The sequence below is a fragment of the Hyaena hyaena genome, unplaced genomic scaffold, assembly GCF_003009895.1.
Source record: "Hyaena hyaena isolate Hyena2069 unplaced genomic scaffold, ASM300989v1 scaffold_220, whole genome shotgun sequence".
In the NCBI taxonomy this organism is placed as follows: domain Eukaryota; kingdom Metazoa; phylum Chordata; class Mammalia; order Carnivora; family Hyaenidae; genus Hyaena; species Hyaena hyaena.
In genome coordinates, this window is record NW_024080852.1 from 1,099,816 (window position 1) to 1,127,518 (window position 27,703).

Here is a 27,703-nt window from a genome sequence, read left to right on the forward strand (position 1 = left end):
GCACCTGACTCTTGATCTTGACTCAAATCGTGATCTCATGGTACCTTAGTTTGTGCCCCTCCTCGGGAGCCCTTTCCTGTCCTCTGACTGCTCTCTGTCCCTCCCCCACCTGTGCACACGCCCCACCCAAAAAACAAACACTAAACACACACACACACACACACACACACACACCCCAAAGGCCGTTATTCAAGAACAAGGTTAGTTCTTTTACTCATAAGTTTTTTCCATGGCTATATTCCAACCATTCCTCTTTTTTGAATTACTGTTTAATTAGATTATTTTCCCTATTTTTATTTTAGACTCTTTGGAAGAGTCTAAGAATCACTGTCTTGTATCCCTTTATATGTAAAAAGGATATTGTTATTTTTATGAGATCTCAATGTGCAGTCAGTTACGCTCACTGGTTAATGGCACACTGTCATCTCTGGTCCAGGCAGGAATCCTCATTGATCCATTGCCTCCCCTTTTATCCCTATGCCACATTCTCGTTCTCCTTACTCTTTTCGTAGGCAAGCATGTTAGTGTGTATGTATATGCATATATTTACATTTTTAATGTGTATTTTTAAATTTTGTCATTTGAAGTGTCTTATTGTGTTTGCATTTATTTTAATTTACATAGATGGGTTCTGTAATGTATCACAATTCTGTTTCTTACTGGGCATTGTTTTCAAAATGCATTATGTTGTCAGTTCACCTGCATTTCTCCATGTGCCTGTGTGTATCTATGTGTGTTGCCTATCTTTTCTTCCAGTAACGGTCACCAAGTTCAAATATATTTTATGTTTTCCTTAAACATTGTTTGTGTCTAAATATATTTTAGCCCTCTTAACTGAGTTTATGCCTTCTGATTGAGTGTTCAAATATATATATATACACACTTCTGTAGAGTTTTGTGAAATTTGAAAACTGTCTTTTTCACGTAGTTATTGAATAGATATGTGCTTTGACATTTTCCCATAAGGACTTGAGGTACCTTTCTGCAAAGACCATATACTCTAAGGATAATGAATAGAATAGGAATGGAAAGTCATTACTTTACAGAAGAAGAGGAATTTCCAAATATTTTATTTAAAATCAAACATTGTAGGGGCTTCTGGGTGGCTCAGTCGGTTAAGCGTCTGACTCTGGATTTCAGCTCAGGTCATGATCTCCAGATTCGTGAGTTCAAGCCCCGCATCAGGCTCTGTGCTGTCAGAGCCTGCTTGGGATTCTGTCTCTCCTTCTCTTTTCCCCTCCCTGTTGTTCCTTCTCTGTGTGTGTGTGTCTCTCTCTCATTCTCTCTCTCTCTTTCCCTCAAAATAAATAAATTAAAAAAAAAAAACATTATAGCCTTGGTTGAACATTACATTTAACTTTAACTTTATAAACTGAAAAATTGAAAACATGGTAAATAATACCAGTTTTCATCATCCAGATAGAGGACGCGTACTCGTTCCTTGGGTAGGTACGGGTCCCGGGCAGAGGTACTTCTCAGTGTACGTCCTCGAGAGGAGCGTGGCTGTAGGAAGCAGCTAACCATTAGCAGGACTGGTGAGGGCCACTGGTTCTAGCAGCTCCGGGTTTATTTACACTTGACCCAGTGTTTGATTAAGACCCTAGAATTCTGTCTTATAGAAACTAAACGGATTCAGTTTAGTCTTTGGAATTGCCAAGTATAGATGCAGTCTTCGCTTTGCCCCCTTGTTATCTCTGTGGCCCTGGACACATTTAATCTCTGCAAACTTCACTTTTCTCATATGTAAAAGTGATCATTAACAATAAGCTGCCTTGTAAAATTACAGGCAGGATTAAGTCAGGTGAAAGTTTGTGGGATTATTCAGCATGTACCACTTAAATTTGTTGTCAGGATTAAGTATGATGAACCACATGAAATTCTTGGATGCTACGTAGTGTGTACGACCAGGTCTTCAATGCACACTGACACCCTACCCTTTCCATTCACTGCATTAATGATCATTCTCTCTCTACTTCAGGGAAAGCACAAGCTGCATGTAGACACCGGAATGGAAGGTGACTGGTGTGGCCTTATTCCTGTCGGACAGCCTTGCAATCATGTCACCACAACAGGCCTCAAGTGGAACCTGAGTAAGTAAAACCCTTGCCAAAGGGAGGCTTTCTTTCTTAAGAAATGTATATAATTAACAATGATGGAGATCTCGGTCTATCTGGTAGACCCCCAGCCGTGGGGCCACTGGTTCTAGGCAGCTCTGGTTTAACCTGGAGTGGACTTCGAGCTGTCTTCCGAAGCAGCTGCTCTGTTTCATATCCCTCCTAGCGACGTGTGAGGTCTCCCGTTCCTGCACATCCTCACCCACATGTGGCATTCTCTTTCAGTTTTGTTTTGACACATCTTTGTGGATATGAAGTGGTATCTGATTGTGGTTTTGCTTTCTTCCCCGATGACTAAGGATGTCAAACATCATTTCGTGTGCTTGGGGGCCACTTGTATATTTTGGAGGAATGTATTCAGAACTCTTTGTGAAACCTTCTTCATGATTTTGTATTCTTGAAACCTTTACTTTTCCAGATAAGCAGGTATTCTAACTCAAGTAGTAGATCTTCTCCATAATCAAACCTCTGAGACTTTGTAAGATTAGGTGCTCATACTAAGTTTTAAAATGTTTCCCAGTACTCATTAACTGTAATCAGTCCAGGTTATACTAAAAGTGTCTGATCTGAAAAGAACAAAAAATGAGGTGGATCTTTTCATGATTTAAATGCTAATTCCAGAATAAACCATCAGGCTTGTGAAAGGAGTCAAGTTTAGTCTCTTTAAGAATAACAGCAATTTAATCAAAGAGTTTTGGTTCAGTGTCAAAGGGATTGTCTCTTGATTGACCCGATACCGACCTTCTAAGGTTCTAAAAACCAAAATATGGAACCACGTCCTTTGAGAACCCTTAGGTTCTCACAAGAAAACGAATATTTCAAGAAGTAAATAATTTGAAGATAAAAAGATGTTTTGAAAGATTTTTCTACGAGCCACTGCTGAAACAATTAGGAAAAACTAGAGATATTTGGAGGCAAATGTCTGGAGAGCTCATCAGAATTTGAAAGGATGGTGAGACAGATCCGCTCTGGTGCACGGAAACCGGTGACAGGCTTTGAAGCTGTTTGGCTAAAACTGACACGAGTTCCTGTTAGAAACTTTCTGTGAAAACATTTGCAACCTAAACCACTTGTACTTGTTAGAGTTCCATTCTTTCGCGGGACGGAGTCTAGACACCCGTGAGGTCCTTCTGGGTCTGGCTGGGAGCTCCCTTCTCAGGGCTAGTTGGAGGACCCGGGGAGATAGGTGGTTCTTCAGGGCTTTTGAGAACATCCGCTGACCCCCCGCTGTCCCACATCCTACTTCCATATAATGAAGGTGACTCTGGGTAGGGGGCCTTGGGCGTGATGTGGCTCTCATTTTCCCTGTCCGTGATAATGTTCCAATCACGCAGAAATGCTCCGTACTATTACTTATTTATATGCGTTCAGATTGCACTGACTTCTGAAATAATTATTTTTTCCTCTACAATTTTATGTAAAATATGGAAATAGCAACTTAATGGAGTATGCAAAATAAGAAAATTGAGACGCAAACTGCTTCATCCATTCTGTATGGTGAAAGTGCTAACTAATGGGGTCTTGTGATAGGTAATATTACTTCATTAAAAAGTAGTGATAATAACAGCTGGGAAACGACGCAGTGCTGACTTGAAGAGCAGTGTCTAGATTTCTGTCACTGAGAGGACAGGGCCCCTGCCCAACTCGGTGTCCCTGTCTGGGAAAGCTGAGCCCTGAGGTCAACGTCAACTTAACAGTCACACCCACGAAGTGACATGAAGGGCAGGGAAAGAGAACGGAGGTGCAGTTACTCAAGTCAGGTGCTGATCAGTTCTTAGGTCACGGAGAGGACCCAGGTCCTCCTAAGGAAACCGATTAGCATCTCCCCCAGGTGCCCTGGAGGCCGGCTCTCTCCCAGGCCTCACCCGCTCTAAAATATGATGCCACAAGTTCTGAGACTAATCCGATTTCCCTGTTTCAATGTGCAGTATCTCTCATCACCTCCTGTCTTTAAAACAAGTGTGAAAGGTGCCTTTGTGCCCATCACCTAAAAGTGAAACTCAACAACTATCTCTGAAGCTGCCTGTTGGACAGTATTTCATTTCATAGCAGTGTGCTCTGAACACCGTGTGCCATGGTTCTGGGACGAGGGTTTCTCTAGGCTGCGCGCACTCGGGTAACACAGCCGCATCCTAGACCTGAGCCTCTTGACCTTCACTAGGGCCCCTCACCGCTCTGACATTGGCGAGCCGCCGCGAACTCATCCAGGAGAATGCAGGAGCCCCTGGGCTCTGTGTCCTGGCGCGGTTCTCGGTATTGTGAGATTTCAGCGTTTTTGCCAGGCTGATGCATGTCAGTGCTGCTTCATTGCGGTCTCTGGCTACCACTGAGGGAACACATCTCTTGGTAGTTATTCCGGCTTTTTCATCTTCATAAATGTTATTAGCATTAGCATGACAGGTTGTCATATACACAATCCCCTTGTATGTTTTATTAGAAATACTTTTCATTTGTACATTAATTGGGAGAAAACAACAATTGGGGAAGGAAATTCCTGTGTCTAATGGAGTTTTTTTCATCCATAAACATAATATATCGCTCCTTTTACTTAGAACTTTTTAATTGCTTTCAGTCATTTAAAATTTGTCCATAAGATCCTGTACATCTTATGTAAGATTTATTTCTAGGAACCCTATGTTTTATGTTGCTATTGTAAATTATACCTTTTAAAAAATTAAATTTTCTGAGCTCCTTGGTGGTACATAGACATACAGTTGATTTTTAGTATATTGTATCAATGCATTGCTGAATGCTTTAATTGTTTTTAAAAAGCGTCAGTATAGATTCACTTGGGTTTTCTATAGACAATCATTTAAAAAATTTTTAATGGTTATTTATTATTTTTGAGATGGGGGGGAGAGGGAAGAGAGAGGGAGATACAGAATCCAAAGAAGGCTCCAAGCTCTGAGCTGTCAGCACAGAGCCCGACACAGGGCTCCAACTCACGAACCGCAAGATCATGACTTGAGCTGAAGTCAGACGCTTAACCAACTGAGCCACCCAGGCGCCCCTAGACAGTCACATTTTTGGTGGTAATCAAGTTTTCTTTCTCCTTTGGTCTGTAACAAATAAGAACGTGTTCAGTTCTGACTGACTGAAATAGCAGCTTTGAAAAGATCTTTTCCTTTTTTCCCCATGTAACAAAGTACAGAGCCAAGCAGTTACAGGGCATGGCATCTGTGGTTTCCTCAGCCTTTGCCTCCACATCCTAAGGTGTCTGTCACAGCTCCAGCCTTTGTGGTCCCCCGCCAGCCTCAGGAGAGAGGGAAGGGAAGAGAGGAGGCTGGACTGGCACACAGAGAAGAAAACAAAGCTTCAGGGATTCCACCATTTCCAGAAGCCCTTCCTGCATCCAGTCTTGTGCCTCAATGGCCAGGACTATCAAACAGCCACCCTAGCTGCAAGAGAGCCTGGAATGTAGTTTTGCATCTAAAGGCATCGCGAGTGAAACCAGGGTTCTATGAGTGAGGAAGAAGGAACGTTTAGGGGTTAGCTCTTCTGTCAAAAAAACAGTTTTCTCTTCGTCTACCATCTTGATAAACAGTTCAGCTGTTCATATGATAAAAATCTTATTTTCATTTTCTTTGGGCCATACTCTTAGGAATTTCTCTTGTTACTACTGAAGAATCCGCAGTTAAGCACACTGATTCTCATTCATTTATAATCTGCCATTAGCTCTCTGTCCTTTAGACCTTATGTTTTTCTTTGACGTCCTATGGTTTCCCTACCATATGTGTCGGTGTGACCTATCTTTGGTGCTAGTTAGTTTTCCTTAACTCTGGTAATTGGTACAGTTCTATGTAAATTTTTCAAATATCCCCTGTTTTTCAGATAAGAACATGGTAGTTCCAAGCTCTAGGCAAAGATTTGCCCAAATTCACATCACTAGGGATTGATGCACTCAAAAGTTTGAATTCAGGTCTTGTATGCTATTTTTCCTTGTTTCCAATTAGTAAATGAAAGACTCTGTATAAGATAAGTTGATATTAAAAAGAAAGCACTAAAACAAATTTGGGATAAAGAAAACCAGAGGAAGGCACATGTACACGGGAACGCAAGAGGTAGGAGGAAGAAATGGAAAGGATTGGGAAGAAGAATTTAAATTCCCCAGGACAGAGCTTTTAACTTCTCTACACTTTAGCCTAAGAAAATATCAAATGGAATTGCCCCGCATTTGCCCAGCCCTCTTTTTTTTTTTTTTTTTAATGTTTTATTTATTTCTAGGAGAGAGAGAGAGAGAGACAGCGTGAGGAGGGGAGGGTCAGAGAGAGAGGGAGTCACAGACTCCGAAACAGGCTCCAGGCTCTGAGCTGGCAGTCAGCACAGAGCCCGACGCGGGGCTCGAACCCACGAACCGCGAGATCATGACCCAAGCGAAAGTCGGACGCTTAACCGACTAAGCCACCCAGGCGCCCCTGCCCAGCCCTCGTTTATGACCCTCAAACTGAGTGTGAAATTATGCCTTCGTTGTTCCTTCTCCTGTGTTTTTTTCCAAGTATAGAAATAAATGGCAGAATGAAATAATTTCATAGCACTGACTGACAGAGACTCGAATCTAACCCAAGTGAAGTATTTTTGAAAGAAAAAAATTAAGAGAAAACCATTTGAAAAGATTTTTCACCTGGTAATAATGCAGTTTCAGTGAGAAATGCCCTTAATTCTCACCTCATTATGACTCAGAGTGGTTTCGAACCCTAAGTTAGGATTGCGAGTCTGGCGCAGGAGAGAGGTTTCTGCCAGAGATGGAAGTTGGGGAGTTGTTAGCATATAGGTCCTGCTGTGAGCCAGAGCCACTAACTCCTGAAGTGTTTTACATTTTTAGGTGCCTTTGTTATTAGTCATTGCTTTTCTAGTCCAGCGCTTTAAAAGGGCACTCTGAAACTGGGAAGGCAGTATTTCCTGTCTGATTCAAGGACAGTATCTTTCATATCTTATTCTTTGATAACCAGCAACCTACTTTGAATTGAAGATATTGTTAAAATTTTTACATAAAACACGTGCATTAGAGATCAAACATATAAGGACAGCTTTTTTTTTTCCTTCAGTCTCCCTCCCCCCCCAGGAAGCTGTGAGTGAAAGTTTTCCACTCCCAAACTATTTTCTCAAGTTCACAAATAGGTGAAATGACTGTATTTCATCACATTTAAGATGGCATCGATTGTAAGATGCATTATTATTTTATGTTCACTATTAAAAAAATACTAATTACAATTGCAGAGGTGAGGGGGAAATGTACATGTCAGAACTGATAAAATATGGCAGATCAAACAGCATAGAACTTAATTATCAGATTATATGCATAGACAAGGTTTCTTTATATAATCTGTTTAATTTATTGACTTCTATGAAGTCAGCTAGGATTCTGGTAAGGATTGTGTTGATTCAGCAGATCAGTTTGAGAAGTAAATCCATTTTATAATATTAAGTCTTCCAGTCCATGAACCTAGGGTATTTTCATTTAGGTCTTTAATTTCTTTCAACAAACTCTTGCTGTATTCATACTGCAAGTTTTATACTTATTTTGTTAAATTTATTACTAATAATGATGGTAATTATTTCAGTTATTTCATTTCAGTAATAGTAATTTCATTTTTGGATTGTTCAGTACAAGTTATAGAAATACAGTTGATTCTTGTGTCAGTTGAACTTGTATCATGTAACCTTGCTGAACTCATTTATTACTACTAATGCTATTTTAGTGGATTTCTTAGGATTTTCTATCTACAAGATCATGTCGTCTATAAATAGAGGTAATTATACTTCTTTTCTAATTTGATTTCTATTATTTCTTTTTCTTGCCAAATTGTTTCAGCTAGAACCAACGGTACAATATTCATTATTCAAATAATATTGAAATATGTAAAAGTGGGCATCCTTGTCCTGTTCTTGATCTTAGGTGGAAAGTATTCAGTCTTTCACCACACATATGATGCCAGTTGGGTTTTTATAGATGTCTTGTATCAGATTGAGAAAATTTTATCTGTTCATAGTTTGTTTTTATCATGAAATCATGTGGACTGTGCTTTTGTAAATCTTGTCTATTGGGATGATTTTGTAATTTTGGGGGGGGTTAATTCTATTGATATAATATATTACATTGATTGGATTATGGATGTTAAACCAAACTTGCATCCTTGCGATCAGTCTCACTGTGTCATGGTGTATAAATCTTTTTATGTGTTGCTGGATGCAGTCTTCTTTTTTGTTGAGGATTTTTGCATCCTTAAGCTAAAATACATTGTTTTATGGATTTTTTTTCCTTGTGATGTCTTTGACTGGTTTTGGTATCAGGATAATACTTATATCTACTTTTTTTTTCATTTTGCCATTTATCTTCTTTTTCATTATTCAAGTACACTTTTCTCTTCTTTTTAAAAAAATTTTAAATCAAGTTCGTTAATGGATAGTATAATAATGATTTCAGGAATAGAATTTAGTGATTTATCACTTAAATTTAACATCCAGTGCTTATCCCAACAAGTGTCCCCTTTAATGCCTCTTGCCCATTTAGCCCATCCCCTTGCCCACAACCCCTCCAGCAACCTCTGTTTGTTCTCTATATTTAGAGTCTCTTATGTTTTTCTCCCTCCCTGTTTTCACCATATTTTTGCTTCCCTTCCCTTATGTTCATCTATTTTGTATCTTAAATTCCACATAGGAGTGAAGTCATACGAAATTTGTCTTTCTGTGACTGACTTATTTTGCTTAGCATAATACACTCTAGTTCCATCTACATTGTTGCAGATGGCAAGATTTCATTCTTTTTGATCACTGAGTAATATTCCATTGTAGGTATATACCGCATCTTCCTTATCCATTCACTAGTTGAGGAACATTTGGGCTCTTTCCATGCTTTGGCTATTGTCAGTCGTGCTGCTATAAACACTGGGGTGCATGTGTCCCTTCAAAACAGCACTCCTGTATCCTTTGGATAAATACCTAGTAGTGCAATTGCTGGATTGTAGGGTAGTCCTAGTTTTAATTTTTGGGGGAGCCTCCATACTGTTTTCTAGAGTGGCTGCACCAGTTTGCATTCCCACCAGCAGTGCAAAAGAGATCCTCTTTCTCTGCATCCTCACCAACATCTGTTGTTGCTTGAGTTGTTAATTTCAGCCATTCTGACAGGTGAGGTGGTATCCCATTGTGGTTTTGATTTGTATTTCCATCATGATGAGTGATGTTGAGCATTTTTTCATTTGTCTGTCAGCCATCTGGATGTCTTCTTTAGAAAAGTGCCTATTCGTGTCTTTTGCCCATTCCTTCACTAGATTGTTTTTTGGATTTGACTTTGGTAAGTTCTTTATAGATTTTGGGTACTAACCCTTTATCTGATATGTAATTGGCAGATATCTTCTCCCATTCTGTTGGTTGCCTTTTAGTTTTGCAGATTGTTTCCTTCACCATGCAGAAAATTTTTATCTTGATGAAGTCCCAATAGTTCATTTTTGCTTCTGTTTCCCTTGCCTCTGGAGACACATCAAGTAAGAAGTTGCTGAGGCCAGGGTCAGAGAGGTTGTTGCCTGTTTTCTCCTCGAGACTTTTGATGGCTTCCTGTTTTACATTTAGGCCTTTCATCCATTTTGAGTTTCTTTTGGGTATGGTGTAAGAAAGTGGTCCAGGTTCATTCTTCTGCACTGACATCTACTCTTAAAATCTAGGCACTCAAGAGGGAAACACTAGGGAAGTCCATCAAGGCAACAAAGGCAAGACAAAAGTAGGTCTAACAGGCAGGAGATTTGGGGAGGATATAGCATAGAGAGGATTCTGGTTGCAGGAGATACATGGTGTGTGTTCTGATCCTTTGTCCTCTTTTATTTGTGTGCTCACTGCCACAAAGAGGGGAGGGTGGAGAGAAGGAGACCTATAGGGCCATCTGGTTTCTAATAATAAACAACAGTAGCTGGCTGGCCCTTCCTTAAAGGAATCAGCCAGCCACTGAACATTGAGGCAAGCACAACTTTATGGGGAAAAAGTTGCATTTACGTGAAAATTTATATACATATATATATAAAGTATATATATATATATATATATATATATATAAAGTTTTTTTAAAAAACACCTATCTCTGTAGTAGAGGCTAAAGTCTGGGATTGTGATGCCTTCTGCTTTTGGTTTTCTTTTTCAACATTTCTTTGGCTATTCAGGGTCTTTTGTGGTTCCATACAAATGTGTGGATAATTTGTTCTAGCTCTGAGAAGAATGCCAGTGCAGTTTTGATTGGGATTGCATTGAATGTGTAGATTGCTTTAGTTAATATTGACATTTTAACAATATTTGCTCTTCCAGTCCATGAGCATGGAATGTTTTTCCATGTATTTGGGTCTACTTCAATTTCCTTCCTAAGTTTTCTATAGTTTGCAGCATATAGATCTTTTACCTCTTTGGTGAGGTTTATTTCTAGGTATTTTATGATTCTTGGTGCAGCTGTAAATGGGATCTATTTCTTGATTTCTCTTTCTGTTGCTTCATTATTGGTGTGTAGAAATGCAACTGAGGAGGGCACTTGCTGGGATGAGCACTGGGTGTTGTATGTAAGTGACAAATCATGGGAATCTACCCTCAAACCAAGAGCACACTGTATATGCTGTGTGTTAGCCAACTGGACAATAAATTATATTCTTTTTAAAAAATAATAAAATAAAAATAAACAAAAATCATTTATCTCTACACATGGATAGGAGAAATCTTTCCCCCTTCTGCGTTCATTGAGCCATCGATGACTTTCAATCTCTGTGCCTTTCATGATTAATTTAGAAAAGTCATTAATGTTTTCATAGCCTATTTTTATTTATAAATGGAAAGTGCCAGCTATAAATTCCAGTATTGATTTTTCTTCATTAATAATTTTCCACTAAGAATCTTTACAAACCTCAGAAATAAAAAAGTTCTTTAACAAATTTATATAATACACAAGTGTGACACAGGGGTGAAAGATTTATTTTTCATAATGGCCGTACCTACAATATTACATTTATATTATTTATATAATTTAGGAAAATACCTGCAAATAAATATTTTCACAAAGGTTTTTCAAGGAGGCTGTACATTTCTATTTATAGAGTACTGAATATTTCCAAGTATTTGGTAAAACTTTAATATAACAGCACATACCACTTTCATGGCTCTAGGCCTCGCTGAGCAATGTATTATACTTTGGGACTACATTATGGAAATAGCAGAATATTACTTTCTTTACCAATAGAACATATTAAAAAAGAAATCTTGTTGATACTATGTCTTGATTTTTGTTTTAATGCATTCTTTATAGGAAGTACCAGCAAATGGCAATTTCTATGATGTATGTGCTGGACTGTATGAATACTGTCTCCTTTATTTAGCTTATGGAATAATTATTGTCCCTTAATGTCAAGATGATAGTATCATAACATTGTCATTGGTTGTTGAGACCTGTGATTTTGTGAAATAACTAAGATCTGAAAATGACTTCCACAAACCACACAGCTTCCTGGAGACAGAGCTGACCTACCACCCAGGTGTTTTGGCTTCTGGTGCAGAGCTTTCTCCTCCTGATCTCCTTCACTACTCGCACTGCAGGAAATTTTGATGCTTGATAATGGATCTAAATACACATAAAGATAGATAAATCTAAAACGTGTAATGTTTGATAGGTTAACAAATAACCGTGTTTGTTAAATTTTTCATGATGTAGGTTTCCAGGTGTATCCATTTCAAATTGCTGCTGTAACAAATTATTACCACAAACTAGTGGCCTAAAGTAGTGCATTCCCTTCATTATCTTCTAGTAGTGGAGACGGGAATCCTCCATGGGTCTTACCAAATGAAAATCAAGGTGTTGACAGAGCTGCCTTCCTCCTGGAGGCTCAAGTGGAAAATCCTTTCTTACCACGTCCCACTTCTGGAGGCTGCCTACATCTCTTGGCCCATGATTCCTTCCACCATTTACAGGGCTAGCCCCATCTTCTCACCAAATCTCTTTCTGCCCTCCACTTCCATTGTTGTATCTCTTCAACTCTGAGTGTACCACTTCCTGCTTTTAAGGAATTTGTGAGGACACTGGGGCCAGCTGGATAATCTGGAACAGTCCATCTCAAGTTTTTTATTTAATCACATCGTGCAAAACTCCTCTTGCCATATAATTCATTTATTCACAGGTTCCAGGGATTGCAGTGTGGACATTTGTGGGGGGAGATATTATTCAGCCTCCCATATCAGGTCTGTAATCAGTGAATTAAATAATTTTCTGAAATAATACTTACTGAATACAGTTTTTAGATCATTGAATCTTTACAGTTACTCTGAAAATTAATTTATGAGGACTGTTAATATTGCTGTTGAGAAGCTGAATTTCAGTGCTTTCTTTCATCTGACCTCAGATAACTCGTGATAAAGACTCAAAGTAGGGGCATCTGGGTGGTCCGTTGGTTAAGCATCCGACTTCAGCTCAGGTCATGATCTCACAGCTCGTGGGTTCGAGCCCCACGTCGGGCTCTGTGCTGACAGCTAGCTCAGAGCCTGGAGCCTGTCTTAAGATTCTGTGTCTCCCTCTCTCTCTGACCCTCCCCTGCTCATGCTGTCTCTCACTCTCTCTCAAAAGATAAATGAAACATTAAAAAAGAATTTTTTAAAAAAAGACTCAAGATAACGTAAAAACAAAGCAAACTGTGTGAGCATGATTTATTTGGTGTCCACAAAGGAGAACAAGGGCAAAGTTTCTATCCATCTGGTTTCTCTTCTCTAAGGGTTGAAGTCAGGTTTCACCAAGTGTATATTCTGACCCCTGAGAACCGTGAAGGGAGTCAGGTTTGCACAGGCCAGAGCCGGAGCTCTTTGCAGCCATGGGGTTGTAAGCAGTCTCTTATTAGACATATTCCTGTTTTCTGTCCTTTTTAGATTTCTTAACTATTTTTAGCCTTTGAAGCTGTACTTACATGAGAATCACTCCTCAAAAACAGGCAGCAATCTGATTGCTGCAGTGTGATTAAGATGGTAAGAAAGCAAAAGGCAGAAAATTTGACTTTTGCTTATATTGCTTACGTCGCCACATATTAGTCTCAGGGCCTTCAAGGTCATTAAAGATCAAGCAGGCGTTTATTAATTAATTAACTGAGCACACATATACCATCAAATTACTGGCTTATTTATGCTACCGTCACTGTTACCACTACCCCTTCTCTCTCTCTCACGCACGCACGCGTGCGCACACACACAACACACACACACCTATGCCATGTGCACATTCTTGTACTGTGAGATATGACGAGTCTGTTTTCTTAGTATGTACCTAGATTTGATCAGTCTGGGCATATAGACCACACAACTGCAACTTTCGACAAGTTCTAAATATTAGCACCGAGGAAACGCTGCACAAAATGACAATCATGGGAAACTCTAGGATCCAGCTTTCATGAAGAAGACAGAGTTAACGGTGTTGCTAATGAGCAGTAGATACTATGTCTCTGGAGAGAACAATACAAAGAGAGGAGCAAGATTATCATTTAGACTATTTCACTGAGAAGGATTTTCAAGTATTCTACTTGTAAGTAAACATTACATTTTCAAGATGCTTAAGACCAGTAACATATGGCCTACCACCAACTTGCATTAGATACATACTTCATTAGCTCAGCTCTAATTCTCTTTTCTGTGTTGTAGGATTTGAACCAGACATGAATGATTTTTCTTCTCGTAAGGCCTTGCCCTTTTGTGATTCTGCTGAGAGCACAAGGAACCAACAATAATTTACTGTATGCCATAATCATCCTGTTTTGTTTTGAGAAAACTCCCTACAACCTGACAACACACATTTATTATGGTTGGTTCTAGGCATTTAAATATGAAAACAATTAACGTGCATTTGTAGGCAATATGACAAATGGGAATTTGTGAGCAGGCCAATTTTTCACTGACCTGCATTCAAGAGCACTATTATAACTCAGGCTCGCCTCCCAAGTTTTTAAATGAGTTGATTTCCTGGTATTTATGTGGGCAGGTTGACAGATGAGAATGACTTCCATGTAAGCTCTAGAGTCCCTTTCTATTTCCCTCCTCCGGGCTGCACTTTTGTGCTGATTCAGAGTGTCCTCGAGGCATTCAACCATCCAGCTAATATACGGAGACAAGAAAGCAATAACGTGTGGTCATTACATGAATTGTAGAGAAAGAATCAAGGGGTGCAGGTGAATAAACTTTTACTATAGGAATAGCCCACAGAGTATAATTTTCTACCGGCTCCAAATAATCAAACTTTTGCATTGTGAATGCAGAGTATGGTCCTCATTTTAGAGATGAGGAAACTGAGTTACAGGATGTTAAATGAATTGTCCAAGCTCATATTTCCTAACTTAGTCCTCTGTACATGGAGGATGGATCCATCACTGATGATTTACATATCTATTTTTTAAAAGCATTGGACATAATGAAGTAGCCTACCTCAGAATCCTATCTCTAAATGAAAGTAGAATTTTCCATGAGATTGGGTGGCATCAGAGACAACAGAGATAGAAATTAACACCTTAGCAATGAAAATCATGTTGCGAGCCACCACTCTCCCAAGATACTCCTTCCCCCTCTGTAAGACAGGTCTTAGAGTAGAAGCCACATGGCTTTGGCGAGGTGGATAATTCAGGTGTAACTTACGCTCCCTGTGATTTCTGATTTCTGGGGTGATTATAAGCCGAATGTCAGTCACCATGGTTCTCAAGATACTTGTAATAAAGATTCAAGGGGGGAAAAAGATATCTTTAGCATTCACAAAGAGGATAAATGGTTAAAACAGAATTTTTGAGTGTCTGAAGATTCAAGGATGAAAAAGAACCGTGATAAAAAGGGCAGGATGGCTTGGTTGCAGGAGGTTTAGACGGCATGCAGGTTTCTCAGCAGCAAGCTGCCACTTTGTCCTTCAGATTGCTTGGAGGCCAAACTGTGAAAAAGCAGAAAATATTCGGAAAATATTAGACTTAAATTAAAAGAAGGGGAGATCAAACTGGGGAAATGTCCAGTATGCAGACTAAAATATAAAATAGCATCCCACGTAAAAGAGCCTTTCTGTAATACTGTGTACCCCAAATAAAGTTCGTAGTGAAGAAATATTTGGGCTTGGGGGGCAGAGCTGTAGTTCAAGGGAAACTCAAGATGCAATTTACAAAGAGAGGAGGCAAGTTCTCAAGCTTAATTATGCATCAGAAAACTACCCCGTCGTTTTCCCTCTCCCACAGAAGAGAATAGAACTGAACTAGCAAGAGAGGGTAGCAGTCCTCTGGCGTTGAGATGGAAAAATAGCCAAAAAGGGACTAATCAGTGCTTGACAAAACTCCTTGACAAAGTAAGTCCCTGGAGATTATCGTAGAACATGTAAGTTACCTTCTTTCTGTACAGCTTGTACCTTGAGTTTCCCTTGAAATGTAGCAGAAAAATTCATGCAGCTGTTTACTTGGGTTAATAATGAGAGGAAAGAAGACCGTAGGGTTCAGATCCTGGACTGGGAGGGAGTCCATCCCAAATTTAGGATCCATCCCTATGGACTCTTCATCTGTACGAAGAGTGTGAGTGGGTGATGTCAAGACTCTCTTCTGTTTGAACACCGGTTGCTGAAGCCACAGAGAAACAGAGGAGTCCAGGTTATAAATGGCAACAGTCTTAGTTTTTCCAAGAGACTTCCTTCTCCTCTGTTCCCTATGGGCTGGCAACTAAAGGAAGCAGTCACAGGACCAGACTCGGGGGGTGTTTGTGCACTGTGCAAGGCGCTGACGTAGCACGTGCAGACCCACCTCTCAGAGGTTTCCTGTGATGTGGGTCACCGTGTGGAGGTGCTTTGAACATGATGGAGGGAGACTTCCTGTGGCATCACTGCAGTTCATCGTCTCCAGCTGACAGTTCGCACTCCTCAGAAGTTCACAGTGAAGCCAGGAAGAATGGGGAGTAATCACTACCCCTCACTAACACTGAGGCAGGGTTGAAGCTCTGGCTGTAGTCAATGACACACTCTTTGACACTGATTCATAAGTCGTGATGCCGCCGCCTGCAGCCCTGCAACAGCGTCACACTTTGGCAACCTCCTCAGTTTAATTGCAAGGTTTCCCTTTGGACAGATATCATTGGCCTTCTGCACTCATCTGTTTTCTGAACCCATTTAATTGCAAATTAACAACTTCTCTCTCAACTACCTATCCCTAAATCTGGTGTTCCTTCTGTGTGTTATGTATACATGGGTGTGTGTTAAAGAACGTGCTTACAGCAAAATTATCCAAGCAAGAAGACTTTCTGTTTTTTCTTTTTTTTTTAACCAGCTACAACTGGTAACCAACTTTAGTTTTTACCCATTTAAAAAGTATTTATTTGCAAGATACATCAGTGGCAGTTTAAATGTGACACGCAAGTAAGAAAAATACAAACTGACACCTGTGGTGTTTTCAGATGACCTGTATCCCGCCAGAGGCTGCTGTTGTATAGATAAGGATAAAGAAGTCTTTATTTCCTACTGCTTTGCCTGGTACATGCTAATTACTATGTGAATTACATCACTAAGGTTCGCCCCTCAGGGAAGGATTGGACCCGTATGGTACTAACACGGGGAAATCTGGTTTGTGTGTGGAGGACAGGTGCATGAGGTGGTGATGCTGGCTTCGTTCTCGTCCGGTTCAGCTGCCATTCTGGTGCAAATATGAGCGCCGCTCCCACTCACCTCTCTATCAGGTTCTCTTCTCTTGAAAGCGAGTGACTTTGAACGAAGCCGTCTCAGTGTCTTTCGATCTCCAGCATTGTCCCTCTTCATTCTCAGTAGCAGTATTGTATTGCTTTGTCCTTTCCTCCTGAATGCCTGCAAAAAGCATTTGAGGTCCAAAGCACATGCCTTTTCTCCCACAAGACACGCTCCCCCCTTCCTGCAGTGTTCCCTGAGTGTGTTCTCTGACATCTTCCCCTCCCTCCCACTCATCTTACTCATCTTCAAGGGCCACTTCAAATCTTGTCCTTGATGAAGATTTCCTAACAGCATCTGTTTTTTCTTTCCTCTGAATTCCTCAAGTGTACTGCGCAGCCCTAAGGTATATTCACCTGAGAGCATCATCCTTTGTGCAGATTTCTCATTCCCTTTACTAGAATGCATTCGCCTCAGAGATTTGGTGCTTGTTACCTGCATGGCCTCCTGGGAGGGTAGAATAGCGCCTTGCATGTCTTATGTCATTAGCAACCTTGTTTAAATTAGCACATGCATTTTCTCCATGTGAATTCTGTAAGAGTCAATTGTACTACAGTGAAAGATGTTGAAGCAAGAGTTCTTTATCACAAACCTTTGAAACAATTAGGATAATAAAGGATAAGTTGAATTTTAATGGTGAAAATAACTGTAAACTCTGCCAGAAGTTGATGAGGTTTAAAGTGATGTGGGGCTCAAACCCATGGACCATGAGATCATGACCTGAGCCAAAATCAAGAGTCAGACACTCAACCGACTGAGACACCCAGGTGCCCCACCACAGACCCTTTTTGAGTGTAAGTGAGTATGTGTTGAAAGAGGTGCCTACCTAGGAATGGTCCACAGAAGCCTGAATGTAGAAATCTCGCCTCATGTGGGAGATTTGGAGTTTTAAAGCAACTCGCTGTTCCCCTAGGTGATTTTTTTTCTTTTTTTTTTTTTTATGTTTTATTTCTGAGAAAGAGAGCACGAGCAGGGGAGGGTCAGAGAGAGAGGGAGATACAGAATCTGAAACAGTCTCCAGACTCAAAGCTAGGTGTCAGCACAGAGCCCAACGCAGGCTCGAACCCACGAACCATGAGATCATGACCTGAGCCAAAGTCGGACGCTTAACCATCTGAGCCTCCTGGGCGCCTTCCACCAGGTGATTTCTCTTGCCCATTTCTTAACTGCTCTGAGCATGAGGCAAGGTCTAAAACATTTCATTTTCTTCATTCCCTTAGAAATGTTGAAAATCATATAAAACTATAATTTGAAGACAAGTATCATTATAAAGACAAAGGCAACTGAAATTGGTTCTCTCATTGTGTGTCTATTCATGAAACTTACAAGATTTGCTTTGCAAAAAGAGGAAACCCAGAGACTCTCTACTGTGTCCTATGGGGCACGGCCCTACGATAGTCTCTAACTGTAAAAAATGCATTGGTGTTTGGTCCAACTCTTTTGTATCTTTATTTTATTTGCTTAACTAGATTGTATACTTTTTTTTTTTAATGTGTTATTTATTTCTAGGAGAGAAAGAGAGAGAGAGACAGCGTGAGCAGGGGAGGGTCAGAGAGAGAGGGAGTCACAGACTGAAACAGGCTCCAGGCTCTGAGCTGGCAGTCAGCACAGAGCCCGACGCGGGGCTCGAACCCACGAACCGCGAGATCATGACCTAAGCGAAAGTCGGACGCTTAACCGACTAAGCCACCCAGGCGCCCCTGTATACTTCTTTATACAATAGTTTATGGGCCCTTTAGGTTTTGTTTCCATCGTATTTAGTAAAATCCTTAACACTAGGTGTTTAAATGACTTGATTAATAATAAGACTCCTGATCAGAGTCACTCCGTCTTTTTCATATTCAGACCTTACACATTTCTCTAGCATTGTCACTGTAAGTAACTAATGAAGTGGTTACCTAGCCTTGGAAACAACCCTATATCTATACAGGCTGGGTAAGAAATACTGGGTTCTGTGTGTGTAGGGTGGGGGGGAGGCAATGAAAGAATAGTGAGCAAGGTAGGAAGAAGAAAGGATTGTACAAGTTATCTGAGAAAGAGCTGCCATTTAGAGAGGGAATAATGAATAGGATCATGTGAAAAAGAGAGTGAAATTGTTGGATTTTACTGAAGGAATAACTTGGTCACTCTTGAGAATGCAAAATAGCAGCAGCACAGTAGGGACAGAAGCCAGATTTCTGTTTCCTTAAGCTGATGGAGAAGGGGTGCGTGTGGAAAGCACAATGGCAGCAGCAGATATGGTAAGCTTCTTAAAAGAAGTTTATCAGTGATTCGAGAACAACTATAGGTGTGGAGTTTTGTTATCAAAGAGGCCTTTCTGCCCAAGGTACAGAAACCTATGTTGAAAATCAGAGGAGCCAAGAAAGTGCAGAGATCCGGGGAGATTGGGGGAGGAGGAGGTGGGGACAGTGTGAAGAAGACAGGTGACCCCTCTGAGGAGGCTGGAGGGTAGAATCCAGAGTAGAGGGAGGAGGTGTCTCCACCTTCCACACCAGAAACAAAGATCCCAGGGAGAGGTGTGGAGTTAGGAGTGAAGGCGGAGACACTTGGGGCACTCCTCGGAAGGGGCATGAATCTTTACCGCCAAGAATTACTTCTGAGTTAATATCTGACGACAACAAGGACTAATTGCTGAGGGTTCCTCAGGTCCAATTTCTTCTCTGGAACCCCCCAGGGGAACAGCGGACAAGGTGGATGAGGGCCAGTGACCGTGCACTTGTGACCTAGGGCCGCAGCTCTCAAGTCCCTGTCGGTTGTAAACTGTAATCTGTAACTAGGTATAAGTACTAATGATTTTGATTGATTTTTAAAAATTCACTAAAGCAGGTTAAAGGTCACTCTTCAAATATTGTCCCTTACCAGTGATGCAGTGTGTTGCCTTGGGTCGAGCCGGCAGCTGTGGATGAGGGCTAGGGCGGCTGTGCTTACTCACACCACCATCTCTGGGTGCCTCGTGCTGTGTGCAAGGCCTTCACTGATTTACTGTTAATTCCTATGGCCATCACGAATTAGCTGGAGTGTCAAGTTCAAATTTTAAAATTAGCTCTGTTTCTTGTTTAACTTTACCCATAAATATATATTTTTTAATGAAGAAGGTAGGAATAGAAGAAAATGCAGGGGCCTGGGTGGCTCAGTTTATGAAGCATCTGACTCTTGATTTCAGCTCAGGTCATGATCTCACGGTTCCTGGGGTCCAGCCCTACATTAGACTCTGTGCTGGGTGGCGCAGAGCCTGTTAGGGGTCTTGTCTCCCTCCTTTCTCTCTGCCCCTCCCCCACTCACACATGCACACTCTTTCTCAAAATAAATAAATAAACTTTAAAAAAAAATAATAAGAAAATGCTACCAGTGCCTCTGTAACTTTATTGTACTTGACCTGAACAACCTGAAAACTCCGTGTGGGTGGGGTCAACACTCTCATGTCTGTCCATAGAGCCACACACATATAAGACAAGTTTGTTACCTAGAGGTCAACTGATATATTTCACATTAAGAACATGCCTCTCTCCATTTTGTCTGCTCCAGAGTCCCCTTCTGTCTGTCAGCTGTCCCTAACTGATGTGATCACAACCCAGAGCTTTAAATATGTGCAAATGCCATCACTTCTCAAATGTAGACCTTCACCCCGACCTTTGGTGACTTGCACTCCTATTTAGACTAACCTAATCTCGCTCTTGTCCCAGCTGCGTGTCCTGCTCCAGGATCTGGTCTGGTTCCTGCCCTCATGGTTCTTGTCTTCGGTGCTTTGTACTTGCCCTTCCCTCTTCCTGGAATACTGTTCCCTGCACCTTCCACTGGACCTCCCACATGGCAGAATTCGGGTCTCTTCCTGGGTGTTACTCCTTCATGGAGATGGATTCCTAATAAGCAAGTGGAAATGAGCATCCCCTCCCTCTCTGGCAAAGCACTCCGGCGCTCACCCTGTGTTATTTCTTCAGTGCAGTCGTCCCTGTTTGATCCCATCTCATTAAGTTATTACTGTCTGTCTTCCCCTCACAAAAGCTGAGCTTCACGAGAGCAGAGTCTGTCGCCTGTCCAATTCTCTACTATACCTTGAACACCGAGCAGGTTCCTGCACAGAGTAAGCCCTGAGCGAGTATGTGCAGAATAGAAACTTTGGGGGGGGGGGGGGCTGGGTCAGATGGCAAGTGCTAATGTGAGATCGGGAAAGAAGGCTTAGCCCAAGGCTCGGCCTCCTGTTCCAACTGCAGCATTAACGGAAGGCTCAGCTGGGCTTACTTCTCCCAGGAAGGGTTAGGAACAGTGGACACCACAGCCAAGCAGGAGGCTGACGCGGAGCTGGCTACAGTGGTGCGGCCGGAGGACTTCGTCAGACCGCAAAAAGACGGAAAGGAAGGAAGTCAGGAACAACCAGCCCATGGAGGAGCTAGAGCCCCAACAGCAAGCCCAGGCTTTAGTGCACTTTCAGCCTCTCCCAGGAATGTGACCTTTAACCAGTCAATCTGGAATTTCCTGATCAGCTCTCCGGAGATAATCTGCGTGATAGACTGCCCCCTTCCCCCAAAGGGAGGGAATCTTGCCTGAAATAATCCACTCTCAGTTAACAACTTCCTTTTCCTCCCCCTTCTGCCTATAAAAGCCTTCAGTTTGCTTATTCCTCCAGCTCCTCCCTACTTGCTGAGTGGGATGCTCCCCGATTCCTGAATCCTTGAATAAAGCCAATTAGATTTTTAAATGTACACAGTTGAACTTTGTTTTTTAACCACATATAGGATGTAGTAAAGGCAGTTTTGAGGAGGGAATCAAAGATAATACCTGAGGTGAATCTAAAATGACACTTTTTGCCAAGAGAGATTTCCTTTCTGTCCAACTAAATAAGATAACGCTGTGAGAGCTCCCTCAAAACAAAAATGTAAGGACCGTCCATCACTGTGACCCTCCAGTTCTGCTGTGTCCGACGTTTGCCAGCTCTGTGGTGTCCACCACTAGATGATAGGCATTCAGTCCACAGTGAACACCAAATCGTTTTTGGTTCTTTATTGTGAGTCACCCATGGTTCAAGGCCAGGGGCCTACAGTGAGCCATTTATTGATGCCCTGAATGCCACAGCTTCATTTTCTGAACCCCACCTTATTTCCTGGGCTTCTACAAAGCAGCAATTGCCTTTTGAAGATTTATACCCCCAACTAGATGTGATCTTTCATTTCCCTGAAGCTTCAAAGCACTTTGCAAGTCTCTTTAAGGCACCCACAGCCTTGGATGGTAGTATTGGCATAACCACCTTCCCCCCTTTCCCTAACTAGATCGTAAATTCCTTAAAGGCAGAAACTGGGTCCTGTCATTCTTGTACCCTGTAAGACACAGTCTACATGCCTTGGACATTGACGAATCAGTGTAAAGCTCGAAAGGAAGAGACGATGGGTTTGAGTACCCGTTCTGCTGCGTTGTTAGGTATATGACCCAGTGATTCACTTCTCTAAGCCTCCATTTTCTCATTCTGAAACTGTAATAGTGATAGAGAAAATAACAATGTCCTAGAACTGTCAAAAGGATTAAATGAGATAGAGTACGTAGAGTGCTTGGCACAGAGTATAATAAGTAAGTATAATAAGTAATGGATATTATCATGGTGATAATTTTTATGGGGACCCAAAATATCAATCTCAAGAGAACCCAAGATTGGCCTGTCTTAAGACTCTCTGTGATTCTGATATCAATGACATTCTAAAATATTGACTGTTATAGAGCCAATAATATAGAATACCAAAAATTTAGCAGTGAATACAGACCTGTATCCTTAATTAAGAAAAAAGTTAGCAGTGGAAAATCACTTCTGAGTCTTATAAATAGGAAATTGGATTTCCTAATGGGTAATTTAAAATACTTGGGGAGCATAAATACACCTGGAGCACTCAAGCTATAAGTTGGTGACTCAGAGAACAGGGGCACGGAATCCTGAAATAAGCAACAGCAAATGGCCACTTAAGCTCTTAAAGAGCAAATTGCGGAAAATAAATTAATTCATTTAAATATGCATGAATCTCCTGAGTGGTGGAATATGCTGAAATGGTGCTGAGTGATTTCCTTTGTTGTGTGTGTTCTGAAGTATTAATAATGCCTTGCACTTGGTGCCTCGTATCTTTGGTTAGAATCTTGTGCCTTTTTAAAGCAATTTAGATGATATAACCAGAAATTGCAGTCCAAGTACAGGTTGGTCTCATTGATTTGGAAAAGTGGACAGCGGGTTCATCAAAGGATAGGTGGATCCCAGAGGAAATGGAAAGGGATTCGGATTAAAACGTTAGAAAAGAGCTTTGGGGAGGCTGACCTAAATTTGCAGAAACTTTGAGAAGTTTGAAACTCATCACCCTTTCTTCTGAAACACAGGCCAGGATTTAATCAGCCTCTCTGATACTGTGTGACAGAGCAGTCTGGGCCCCAAGAATCAGCGTATGCCATTGTAGACTATAGTGAGTATTTAGAATCTGATCAGAATTATCACTCAGTTATTTCCAGCGCTCATCAGATCCTTTCATTTTCATTACGGGAGCCAAAGACACGAAAATCCTGGCCCTTCATGTCCTTGCTACTTAAAAATTCTACAGTCACGTAATCAAATACGTAAAGGAGAGGGGTGAGGAAGAGGAGGCAGAGATATCAAAAGCAAAAGCAAATTATCAGCTAAACGACTATAATATTCAAGGAATGTTCTTTTCTGATTTTTGAAAGGTGAGGGTTTTAAGGAAATTACTGTTTGCTCTGCATCCCCCAATTGTTAGGGCAGCTTTCTCTTATGGCGCTGCTTCATTTTTGATGCCAAAGCAGAGAAGGGGAACCTGGCAGCAGAGGGGGGGCTGGAGCTGAGGACACGCAAGCAATGGGGTGGATGAAGCTTAGGAAAGGATTTGGCAGCCCTGCCTGAAGAAGAACAAAAATAATCAAAAGAATTGCCAAGAACCATAAAACCAGGAGAGTAGGGATATGAAATACATCAACTTGATTTTCCCAATGTGGAGAAATATTAAATCTATTCTAAGTGTTATGATGTCCATGTATTTTTGTGAATTTCTGTATTACAGTAATTTATATTTTGCCATAGGGCTATGAATAGGATCAAGTCAGATCAAGTTTTTGTTACAGCTTATTTTTTTAAGTTGGGAAGAACATACTTTTCCACACAGTTTAAATAATTTGTAACTTACTTATAAGTGTGTGTGTGTATATATGTATCCCTATTGTTGAATATTTCCTTTGATGCCAAAGGCTCATCATTTATATGCTAATTTGTTCTCTTGGGAAGCTATGATATGTCACAATTACAAATAATCTTTGAAGAGAAATCTTTAGTAGCAACTATAAAATGAAACAGCTCATTCCAGGAAGATGGTGCAGCATCCTCAAGAGTGTGTGATGATAGGTCAGAAGGTACTGGTGTAGCTCAAGTATGCCGTAGAGGTAGTGGAAATGAGAGATGTACTAGAAGTGTCCATGGGTCACATCCCAATGGGGCTCACAAGCTGTAAGAGGAAGGTTGGATTTCTCTGTAGGCAGTGGGGAGAGATTTTAAACGTAGGGAAGTGATCACATTTGTGTTTAATGAAGATGATTCTAGAATCATTCTATGAATTGGATTAGAGAAAGACACAGTAAATGATTTTTTTTCTTTTTAAAAATCAGCCCATATATGAAACTAGAACCTTAGGTCATTTATTCAAATAAGCACTTAAAGAAGCATTTCTCACTTATTCTAACGGGGTAAGATCTATTGAGTGACATTTTTAAAAAGTGATGGCTACATTAGATACATGATCTTTTTGATTATGTATCATTAACCGTTACAATTCCAAGTTCAGCTTCCATGTCTGCTTATGAAAGAGGGTATTCTCTTCTTCAGGCCTATAATTTGTGGGATGACTTGGTTCTTTCCAACAAAAACAAGACTGGAAGTGTCTGTTATCCTTGTGAAATGTGACAAATCTCTATTTGTGTCATTTATTCTGTTGTTCTCTCCCGACCAGATGACCTACCAGTTTTTTGTTTAAAACAAGTTGCTACAATTTAGAGAACCTGATGTACTATAGATGAAGTTCTGTAGATGTTAGAAAATCAACACATTTCCATACTTACAACCACACACGCAGTGCCGGCTGCTGTTTATAGAAAGATAATACTTACAGGTGGAATTCAGATGTTACCTACAGAGCCGTACTTATGTAGGTACTAACTGTTCATGGATATTTCATCAAGAGCATATGCCTTATAATAAATTAAAAGCAGACACGTTAAGAACTTTTGGTATGAAATACTGTTCTATCACCATTATTTTTCTAGTGATTAACTTGCCTTTCTAATAGCTCTGTGAGATGTTTTTCTAATCAGTGCACATGAGCTGTCATCAAAACTAGAATTCCTAATTCTGAGCCAAAACAGTTGGAGACCAACCAAATCAGGACCTTTAATAAGGTTTATGGGGAGAAAGCTATCAATCATTCATTCCCTCTCCTAGCTCTGTGTACATTATTGAACATTTTTGTCAGTTTTTCTACTAAAAAAGCCTTTAAGAAATTTAAATAGTATACCTATTAGCATGTAGTATTATCTAATCAAAATCTGATTTGTGAGGGTGAATCAGCTAACATATTCATAATTTTAATCGTGTTAACAGCTCTAAAATTGGCTGATAATTGCCTTAGAATTAGAGGTTCTAATTTGTACATTGATAATGTGTTTCCAATCACCAGCCAGTGTAATAACAATAATAAATTATACTTCTGTCTTCATTTGAGATCATGATGGACAGCTGAACTGGATATTCCCACTGGGGCTGGATATCAAACTTTTTTCCCTGAATATTACAAACTTCCGAGGTGTATGAAGAAGCAGGGCCACATTCAGCCCGTGCTGGTCAAGTCTCCCACGTTCTCAGTGGCTTTAATTCAGTGGAGGTCTGTGACCAGAAGGAGCAGCCTCCTCCGTGTCCTCATCTCTGTCGGCAGTTTCCAGGGCACAGCCTTGTACACGACTGAGAGCCAGAAGCTTGGGCACACAGCTCTACCCATATATATAGTAGGCATCCACCAAACAATGCCAATCAGAGCGGCCTCAGAGAAGAAAAGTCCATTGCCTGTGCATATTTCTAACGATATGTTTTTTTTTTAAATTTTTTTATTTATAAGAGAGAGAGAGAGAGAGAGACAGCGTGAGCAGGGGAGGGTCAGAGAGAGAGGGAGTCACAGACTCTGAAACAGGCTCCAGGCTCTGAGCTGGCAGTCAGCACAGAGCCCGACGCGGGGCTCGAACCCACGAACCGCGAGATCATGCCCTAAGCGAAAGTCGGATGCTTAACCGACTAAGCCACCCAGGTGCCCCCTCTAACGATATGTTTTAAAGCTGCAAAATAAGGGTAAAGTATGTTAACACAGGGATGTTGAAACATTTTATTAAATCGCAAAACCCTTTGCTTAACCAAAATTTTACCTAGAACCTTAAACCCTAATAGTAGATGAACAACTATTTTGTTTGAAGTATAATACTAGTGCCACCATGGATAGTGACTTAAAACATACACTAGTTTGGTTTTTTTTCTTTGAAATCACTGATATGAGTTCATAACATCGTACATATATTTCTAACTTTGGTTATGCCCTCTGCTTTATTTTGTCTGCAAAAACTAATAGCTAATGAATTCCAAGTGAATACCAACTGCTTCCTTAAGTGTCAGAAACCCTTTTGAGGCCTGTCTGAGTCGTCTCCTGTAATCCAACAATGTGATATGTCATTTCACAGGTAGGGTAAGTAAGGTACAGGGATGAACTTCGTTGCTTAGAGTCACAAAGCCTGTAAGCACCTGACTCCAAACCAATGTACATACCACTCATGTACAATACCAGCTCCTACCAAAAGCAAAACTAAACCTGCACCGGGATCTCAGAATTCACAGGGCTGCTACAGAGAGGTTTTTGTCAGACCTACTTTAGGAGAATTTTGCAGAGAAATAGTTGCCTAATGGCTTTCTGATAAGTTATCCCATAGGCCAAGGGTTTTGTCTTAATACCTTCTATTTTTACCTCTTGAACTACTTTTGAAGCAGATGAGTGTATGAAGCATGGCTGCACCCTGGAATCACCTGGGGGTAGTGGAGGGTCTAATTTAATTGGTCTGTCTCAGTTGTTGCCTAGATGCTGGGGGTTTTTTGGTGTGTTTTCTCCCCCATTTTTTTTTTTAACTTTCCCAAGTGCTTGTTACACATCCAGAGTTAAGGGCTGCATTTAAAGCTAAGCTGTCTTTCTGGAGAGCTTGGGTTGCTCAGTCGGTTAAGCATCCAACTCTTGATTCTGGCTCAGGTTGTGATCTCAGGGTTCGTGGGTTTGAGCCCCACATTGGGCTCCATGCTGACACTCAGAGTTCGTGGGTTTGAGCCCCACATTGGGCTCCATGCTGACAATGCAGAGCCTGCTTTGGATTCTCTCTCTCTGCTATTCCCCTTCTCTCTCTCTCTTTCTCTCCCCCCGCTTTCTCAAAATAAATAAACTTAAAAAATAATAGAGCTAAGCTGCCTTTCTGCTGTGGCCATGCCCCTCCTCACATAAGGCATCACCGAGATGGGCGTAACTGAGAGTGGGACGGGCTGTTTAGATCATTCCAAGTTAAGTTCCCCTCTAAGAGGAACTCGGCCAGACCCGAGTCTCTAAGCCACCCTGCTACAGTTCTTCAGAACCCAGTAGTCCCTAAAAATTCTCAGATGGGTTCTTGAGAAACAGTCTCACTGGGTCCTGTTCGTTGTACCTATGTTTTAGGACTCCCCCGCTTGACACTTCTGTGACATGAAAGGGAATAAAATCTCAAGTTTGGAAAAGCACTCATTTGGGTAAAGAACACAGGACTGAAAATGGGAACATTCTGTGAGAAGGGAACATCTTAATGAGCAGTAGTGGTTAAAACACCTATT

General features: G+C 40.9%; 1 protein-coding gene across 5 annotated transcripts in view; it reads left to right on the top strand.

The window, feature by feature from the left end:
• Positions 1 to 27,703, top strand: part of TPK1 (thiamin pyrophosphokinase 1) — a 332,856-nt gene that overhangs the window by 235,047 nt on the left and 70,106 nt on the right. For all 5 annotated transcript variants that reach the window (XM_039243072.1, XM_039243076.1, XM_039243077.1 and 2 more), the window contains one exon: positions 1,979 to 2,090. In XM_039243072.1, coding sequence (XP_039099003.1) covers positions 1,979 to 2,090 — 112 coding nt within the window. The remainder of the gene's footprint in view (positions 1 to 1,978; positions 2,091 to 27,703) is intronic.